This window comes from Ananas comosus, linkage group 16 (assembly GCF_001540865.1).
Source record: "Ananas comosus cultivar F153 linkage group 16, ASM154086v1, whole genome shotgun sequence".
In the NCBI taxonomy this organism is placed as follows: Eukaryota; Viridiplantae; Streptophyta; class Magnoliopsida; order Poales; family Bromeliaceae; genus Ananas; species Ananas comosus.
The window spans coordinates 8,127,121-8,136,343 of record NC_033636.1 but is presented as its reverse complement, the minus strand read 5'-3'; the positions used below and the strand labels follow the sequence as shown (position 1 = coordinate 8,136,343).

Sequence of the window (9,223 nt, the reverse complement as noted above, 5' to 3'; positions counted from 1 at the left end):
TCACAGGCCCATCCGGTGACCCCACAACGTTGACAATATCGCCTTTTTTTATAAAAAAAAAAAAAAAAGAGAGAGAGAGAAAGATAATAGTATGTTAACTATTTTATAAAAAAAAAAAAAATTAGTTGAAAATATAAATTATTTATATTTTGAATTTGAAATATTAGATATCGATTAATTAGGTTTTTGCTACTTAAGTCAGGCACGATCTGTTTGCTATTTATTTTGAGACTAAAGTTGAAGATTATCTGATCTTCCATTTATAACTGGATGGACATCGATCAAAGAGGCATGATGTCCGGTTCATAAAATCTCGCAAGTTTCTCGCTTTTAGGCTTCGAGCTGTCCAAAATGTTTCTTAACCTGTGCATCAAAATAATCGTAGCACTTCTCTCACGTAGTTCACGTAATTCATCTAAACTGTATTGATAAACAAAACAATAATCATTGGACTTACCTGGCATTAGGGGGCAATATGTATTTTCGTTATAGAAATTATATGTTAACTGAATCAATACAACATGTGCGGCATGTTATTACTCACAAAAACAAATTAAATATATTCTCATCCCACTATTTGGCATTGTTTTTGCAATTCATTTCTTAAAGAAAATAGTTTTCTAGTTGAAAAAATACTTTTGTTCATTTGGTTTCTAAAAAACAATTTTTTTTAGATTTTATGAAAAATAGTAATTTTCTTTTCAAAATATTTTATCCGAAAAATAAAATTATGGACAAAGGCATTATTTCTATTTTTAAAAAATCTCTAAAATTAGATTTTGCACTTTTTTTGAAAAACCGAACACCTCTTAAAAGTTTTTTTTTTTTTTTAGAGATAGGTAGCATGCTAGCCGCTTTGTTTATTTTATTTAGAAATAAACTTAGCTAAAAATGTGAATCAACCAGGATTCGAACTTGGGTCTCGGGTACCAACCACTAAATCCTTTGCCACTTGCTCTAGTGACGGTCGGTAACACCTCTTAAAAGTTGGATGCAGAGAATTGAATTGACGAATCTTCAAACAGAAGAGGTTTAGAGTTAATTCCAATCTTATATTTACCCAAAAAATTTAATATAATAAAAAAAGAGTTAATTGCATACAGGTTCCCGCAAATATAGTGAACTATAAATATATTTCTGGAAAGTTTAACTTTCATAAGTTATTACAGTAAAAATCCTAATATTTTCATATATGTTCCTCTGGTTTGTTGCCGTCAGAGAACCGTTAGAAACATGTTTATATTTTTAATTTTGCGATCACAAATATATCTCTCCAAAAATTATAATAGTATAATATAAAAGGGATAAAAATGTCAAAAATTAATCAGGATAAAGTATTTAACTTATGGTTAACTAAATTTTTCTAACGGATTCTAACGGCAATGACATATCTGAAAATGTTACAACTTTTACAGCAATAATTTATAAAAGTTAAATTTTATAAAAATATATTTATAATTTACTATACTCGAGAAGACCTGATGCAATTAACCCATAAAAAAAAAAAAAAAATATTAGCACCATCCAGCAATTCACCTTTCCCTACGGCCTATATCATCCAATCACAACCTTCCAAAAAAAAAAAAAAATGTTGTTTCAAATTTTCAATCAGAAAACTATTTATTTGGACGGTGGATTGATAGTTTGATACTATACAGTTCAAGGAAAAGTAGACCACCGACGGCCACTGGTGCACCGGATCCAAGATCTCAAAGATTCTCACCTTCTTCTAGAAGACGCATCCTAGTTTAAAAAAAGAAAAAACTTCAAAAATCCCTCCTGTGATTTCGTAGTTTCTCACTTTGCCCCTCTGTGATTTAAAATATATTAATTTGCCCCCTTGTGATTTCTTTTTCTCTTTTTCTTATCAATTTTATTATTTTTTTTTCTTAAATCAGTGATAAAGTTAAAACTAAAGGGTACTAAAGTGAATATTTGATAAATCTAAATGGATATGTGAAGTTTTTTGTATATAATTTAATAAAATATTGACGAAAAAGCTACCGAAAAGATAAAAACGAAACCATAGGGGGGCAAATTGATGCATTTTAAACCACAGGGGGACAAAGTGAGAAACTACGAAACCACTGGGGGGTTTTTGAAATTTTTCCTTAAAAAAAAAATCTAGAATACATAAATTATAGAAAAAACTTTAAATATTATCATTTTCATAGTTTCCACTTTTTTATTTTAATACTCTACAATTTAAAATATATAATTTTATACCTTTCTTTTCATTATTTTTTCCGTTAATAAAGTTAGAGCCACAAAGTACTAAAGTAAAATTTGGTAAACCACATGGTACAAAAGTGAATATTTATAAATAGAGTATCTGAAGTTTTTTTTATATAATTTAACGGAGAGTTAATGAATGTGCTGATGAAAAAAAAATTACGAGATACTAAAGTAAGAAAGTGCGAAATTACAGTAGTATTTGAAGTTTATCCTAAATTATATTGTTGATGCAACGTCATCAATTAATCGGATTATTTTTCTTAAACTCCTCTGTCAAAAACCTGATTTTTCACATTCCCCCTCCGTCATTTAAAAACCTACACTTTGTTATCTTATAAAATAAAAAATGTTCATTTCACCCCTTGTCATTAGGGTTCTATTATAAAATATTTTTTTATACCAAAAATACCCTCCGCACTCTCTACTGTGCTTCGCTCTCTTCCGCCTCGCTGCCTCGCCCTTCTTCACTGCCTCGTCTTCACCCACATCTCCGTCCGCGCCGACAAACACCTCCTCGCCCTCCTCCGCCGCATGGCCTTCGCCCTCCTTACCCTTGCCTACCTTTCTATCCACGCCTATCTCGATTTTCTTCCTACTGTTGCTGAAATGAAGGGGCAATAAGGATGCAAGAGGAGAAGGGAAGCAAGTGGAGAAGAAAATGGAGAAGAACCGCGGCCGATCGATGTGCGAACTGCGGTCAATAGAGGCGGCAAATGAGCAAGATGAGGGAGAAGATGAAAATTGTGAAGAATAAAATGATCATTTTGTCATTACAGTTCACATCGTATTCTTCTGTGAATATTTTTTATTTTAAAAATGGGCAAAGTGTAGATTTTTAAATGACAAAAAAAAAAAGTAAAAATTCAAATTTTAACAAAACGATTTTATATAATTTAGCCTAAAATTAACTATTAATAAATAATAATGTGATGCATAATAGAATCGCTTACCCTTTGAATTTCTGTCTCTCCGTGTGATGCCACTAAAAATTGACCGTTTCCCATTGATGATCTAACGGTGCGAGGATTAACGAACGAACGGCGATGATGACAATGAGTCTGCAGTTAGGGGCGGTGTCATTCGCGTCCTCTAGTTTGATATTTTAGGTCGGGGCTCGACACGTGGCGCGAAATTTTCGCTCTCCTCTCGGATCGTTCTCGTGTGTGATTGTAGTGGAGTGGTTGGCATAATAGCATTGATCCACAGGATAAGCTGCTCGCAGAAAAATTTGGCGTACTCATAACCGTACCCTATGGCCCTCCTTAGATTCCCAGATAAAATAGGATAATAAAAAGAGTTAATTTTATACTGGTCTTTGTAAATATAATAATTTATAAATATATTTTTATAAAATTCAAGTTTCATATATTATTTTTATAAAAATTTTGATATTTTCAAATATGTCCGTATTGTTAAGATCCGTTAGAAAAAAATTATTTAATTATAAATAAAAAATTTAACTCTAGTCTGTTAATAAGGTAAATTGACCTTTTTATCCCTCCTAATTTGGAAGAATATATTTATGATGGCAAAAAAATCATTCTATTTATAAAATAAATAATATTTTAACAGTAACATATCAGAAGAACATATTTGAAAATATTAGAACTTTTACAAGTATAATATATGAAATTAAATTTTATAAAGATATATTTGCAATTCATTATATTTGTACATACCTGTATGAAATAACCCTAAATAAAAATTATCCACTATTCCACCAAACGAAATATTTTTTTGGCGAAATAATTTTATTCCAGTCAAATCTCACTATTTTCGATTATTCCGAAATAAATTGGATAAATATTCCATCTTTTGATGGAATGGTATTATTCCAAGCTTTACTAAAATTATAAATTAAATTAAAAGTAAGTAATAAAAACATACTAAAAAATATTTAGAATAAATTATTTTATTATAAAATTATTAATTGTACTTTATTAATACGTATTATTTATATTTAAATATTATTATAAATTACTATAGTAAATTATACTTAAATATTATAATAAATTATTTTTATTACATTTAAATTTGAGTAGAATTTTAAAAAAAATATTTTATAAAATTTTTTTATTAAATCATAATTTATAATAAATTATTTTTATTAATATTATAATAAATTATTTTTACAATAAAATATTTTTATAACAAATTATTTTTATTAAATTATATTTTATATTAAATTCAATTATCACTTTTTTTTTACTTTTCTATATTATTCCATAAAATTAACAAAATACAATTTCAATTATTCTCGAGAATAGTAAAATTACAAATCAAATACAATTTTGTTTTTATTTTTAACTATCCAAAAATAAAGCTATTTCAAGAATAAAAAAGTTTATATCAATATCCGATATCCACGGACCAAACGGGTAACCTAAGTATCACACTTTTCAGGGAAAAAAAAAGGAAAATATTCTAGGACTATTGGAAATTGGATTTCATAGGTAGCTTGAGGCTCTATTGGATTGTAAGCAAGGAGTTTAATTTCTAATTATTTTAAAAGAAGTTTGTCATCTATAATTTGATAAGATAGTATAATTTATATATTAGAGAATTTATTTAATTAAAAACTGATTTGAAGTCTGAATATAATATTTTATTTTAATTATTTGACCATACTTCTTATCAATCAAATGTATAAATTTTTTAAGTAAATTAAGAAAATATACCTAATAAGATATTTATACATCTAAACAAGCTCTAAGATGATTTGAGATATATTCATCCATCTCAAACCAGCTCAAGTTCTCCTTCTTTTTTTTTTTTTTACTTGAACTGAGCCGAATTTTTCTCTTTTTTTTTGTTTGAACCAAACTAATCATTATTAAGTGTAGGCTTTTCTGAACTGGCTTAAAACCTTTACATTTTTTTTTTTCTTTCTTTGTTTGAACAAAATTGAATTTTTCTCTTTTTTTTTTCTTGAACCGATCCGGGTCATACCTCTGCATTGGCTGAGTGTTCCTCTTCCACTTCATTCGGCTATTACCTTGATGAATCTCCCCCGTTATTTTCGCTTCTTCCACCGTTATTTCTTCTTTCTTTATCACCGTTTTTTATTTTATTTTTTAATTATCTATCCGTCGCATCGCATGATTTACTATATTAATTAATCTGATATCATTAGACCAAAAACTGTAGCAAGAAAAGCATACATGACTTTTTTACATAAACAATCTTCTTTTTTTTTTTTAATCATTAGTGGAACCCTCACAAGTCAGAACAAACAACTTCAAATATCTCGGGTAGACTTGGAGGTAACCCAACGGGAGCTCGCTCAACAGAAGGCTAACCCATCTGGGCTGCGTTTTGGGTTTCTCTCGGAAACGGCGTAGGATTTTCCTACTCACCACGAGGGACGACAGCCTGTTCGCATTCGCGTATGTTCGGCCCCTTTTGATTCCCTCCTGGCCTCTCTCTCTCTGTCTTTTCTCCCTTTCTCTTCCTCCCTCTTTCCCTTCCCCTCTTCCCCTCTTCCCCTCCGTGCGCGCCGCCCCCAAAACCCTTCGCCTGATAGCAACAACCCAGCAGCTTCTGATTGCTTACTGGCACCGCGGCGGCTACACCACCCCCACAACAATTAATTTACCTCATCCCTGCGATTTCTAACTCCTCCAGTATTTTTATTTAACTTGATTCGAAACACTTGCCCCCTTCTTCTTCAAATAAATAAATAAATTGTTTTAGTGGTTCGTGTAGAGAGACGTGTAGGGAAGCAACTCCGAAGCTTCAAGAGTCGCCCGGTTGACTCGTCTCTCGACAGCGAAAGAAGAGGGGAGGGGACTATTTATTTATTTAGCGACAATTTTCCTAACCCGCTCGGGGTTTTGAATTTTTTTGGTTTGGTTTGGTTTGCTTCAGGTTTATAATCATAATAATAATAATAAGGGAGGAGGAAGGAAGGAAGGAAGGAAGGAAGATGAGCAGCGGGGGCGGGGACAGAGACGGAGACGGAGGAGGAGGCGGAGGAGGAGGGCAGTCTGCGCGGCGGGAGATGTCGGCGAGCCGGCGGCTTCCGGACTTCTTGCAGAGCGTGAATTTGAAGTACGTGAAGCTGGGGTACCACTACCTGATAACGCACCTGCTGACGCTGACGCTGATCCCGCTGATGGTGGTGATCGTGATCGAGGCCGGGCGGACGGACCCGGACGAGCTGCGGCAGCTGTGGGTGCACCTGCAGTACAACCTGGTGAGCGTGCTGGCGCTGATCGCGCTGCTGGTGTTCGGGTCGACGCTGTACATGATGACGCGGCCGCGGCCGGTGTACCTGGTGGACTACGCCTGCTACGTTCCCCCCAGGGAGCTGCAGGCGCCGTACCGGGCGTTCATGGAGCACTCGGCGCTCTGCGGCTTCAGCGATGCGGCGCTGGAGTTCCAGGGCAAGATCCTGGAGCGCAGCGGGCTGGGCGAGGAGACGTACGTGCCCGCGGCGATGCACTGCGTGCCGCCGCGGCCGTCGATGGCGAACGCGCGCGCGGAGGCGGAGCAGGTGATGTTCGGCGCGCTGGACAGCCTGTTCCGCGCGACGGGGATCAAGCCCAAGGACGTGGGGGTGCTGGTGGTGAACTGCAGCCTCTTCAACCCGACGCCGTCGCTCTCGGCCATGATCGTGAACCGGTACCGGCTGCGGGGGAACATCCGGAGCTACAACCTGGGCGGGATGGGTTGCAGCGCGGGGGTCATCGCCGTCGACCTCGCGCGCGACCTGCTGCAGGTGCACGGCGCCACCTACGCCGTCGTCGTCAGCTCGGAGAACATCACGCTCAACTGGTACTTCGGCAACCGCAAGTCCATGCTCATCCCCAACTGCCTCTTCCGCATGGGGGGTGCCGCCGTGCTGCTCTCCAACCGCGCCGCCGAGCGCCGGCGCGCCAAGTTCCGGCTGGTGCACGTGGTGCGCACCCACCGCGGCGCCGACGACACGGCCTTCCGGTGCGTGTACCAGGAGCAGGACGAGCAGGGCAAGGTGGGCGTCTCCCTCTCCAAGGACCTCATGGCCATCGCCGGCGGCGCCCTCAAGGCCAACATCACCACCCTCGGGCCCCTCGTCCTCCCCGTCAGCGAGCAGCTCCTCTTCTTCGCCACCCTCGTCGCCAAGAAGCTCTTCAACGCCAAGATCAAGCCCTACATCCCCGACTTCAAGCTCGCCTTCGACCACTTCTGCATCCACGCCGGCGGCCGCGCCGTCATCGACGAGCTCGAGAAGAACCTCCAGCTCCGGCCCCTCCACGTCGAGGCCTCCCGCATGACCCTCCACCGCTTCGGCAACACCTCCTCCAGCTCCATCTGGTACGAGCTCGCCTACATCGAGGCCAAGGGCCGCATCCGCAAGGGCCACAAGATCTGGCAGATCGCCTTCGGCAGCGGATTCAAGTGCAACAGCGCCGTCTGGCAGGCCCTCCGCAACGTCAAGCCCTCCCCCAACAACCCCTGGGACGACTGCATCCACAGATACCCTGTTCCGATAGTTGATGGAATTCCGTCTCAGTAAGATCGGATCCCCCCTGGCGCCGCCCAAAAACCAAAAAACCAAAAAACCAAAAACCAAAAACCAGAAACCTCCTCCCCCCAAGCAAACAAAAAAGAGGATGAGGAGGAATTTAGGTCCAATTTATCGTCAACTGTGGAGATCCGGTTAGTAGTAGGCTCTTTCCTTAAGGCCATCATCAATCAATTGGGGTGTTCGAGTTCCTGCACTCCTCCCTTTATCTGAATCTGTTTGCTTGCATTTTAAAATCAGCTGTCTGTTGTTGGTGTCACCTTGTTATTCTTGTACTTTATAGCGTGAAAAGTTTCAGGAATAGAGTCGCTTATGAATCGTCGAGTAGGCCGTGTTTGAGTTTCTTATCTCAGTTCTTGTCGATACTATTAGCTTACCCCATACCCGTCTGCTGTAATTTGCTGAATTCTTTAACCATCTTTTGTGGTTTGATTACCAGGTGTAATCTTAACTGAATAAGAATTCTTTCAGGATTATCTGATCTATGGAGTGCAGGTATCTATCTATCTGTTTCGTGGATTGTTTTCGCAGCAAATATCACCCACTTACATGCGCTTTTAGATGGCGATAGCTTTGGGCTTTCATGGTTTGTATGATTATAGCTTCTCCTTTTTATTCACCGTGAGCCTTAGAGGAAAGGTTTCCTTCCTGCACACAATACCATCTTCTTTCTACTTTGATTGCCTTTTCGCATTCTTTATCTTCAGCACCTAATCAACCAATCACTTGCTGCTTCCACTTCATGCTAGAGAATTCTCTGTTTACTTGCAATCAGTCGCTACGTACGAAGCTACAGTAGGTGGAAAGGTATTTCAATCATGTTATTTAAGTACGTACTCATGTTGTAGTTCTGTGCTTTCAGAAATATAGATGAAGCCTTAAAACAGACAAAAGAATGCAGCCTACATAACCATGGTGTAGATTAATTTCTTTGTTGGGGAAGATTGTAGCAATTTCCTGTTACGAACTTGACTTAAGCAGATGTAAAACTCTTTCTCTGACCTACCTAGGATATGAGGAGTGGAATAGTCTTTCACATGCACATGTGCGCACAAAGAATGAAAAGAAGAAAGATTAGTGGAAAATCTGGTCAAGTGAAGAAGGGAGGGGAACTTGCAGACCATATTAGACGATTAACTAGTCATTAGTTTCAGCTTGCATAAAAAGCTTTGATCTTCGCAGTTTTTATGTTGATATATGCTGAACTAGTAGTACCACTTGATGCAGGTGTGTGGAGATCATAATTAGCAATTTCTCTGTAATTTATAGTTTACTGCTTAGCCTGGTGCAGGAAAAACAGCCACAGTTGCTTTTGATGTCCAATAGCGAATTTCATATCATCACAGTGAATTCCGTGTTTGTGAATGTCGATTCACTTATAACTGACGTTTTCTTTCCGCAAATTTTACATAGATGTTAACTATCATATTTCAGAAGTACTTCAGGGAATCATACAAATGAAAATATAGTGCCAACCAAAAG

General features: G+C 38.0%; 1 protein-coding gene across 2 annotated transcripts; it reads left to right on the top strand.

Annotated features, from left to right (window-relative positions):
• LOC109722074 (3-ketoacyl-CoA synthase 4) lies at positions 5,459–8,224 on the top strand. 2 transcript variants are annotated; one of them, XM_020249961.1, is made up of 2 exons: positions 5,459–5,621; positions 6,103–8,224. In XM_020249961.1, the coding sequence occupies exon 2, from the start codon at positions 6,161–6,163 to the stop codon at positions 7,730–7,732; it is 1,572 nt and encodes a 523-aa protein (XP_020105550.1). In that variant the 5' UTR covers positions 5,459–5,621; positions 6,103–6,160; the 3' UTR covers positions 7,733–8,224. The 2 variants fall into 2 exon arrangements, with proteins under 2 accessions (XP_020105550.1, XP_020105549.1); XM_020249960.1 differs by having other exon boundaries at positions 5,941–8,224.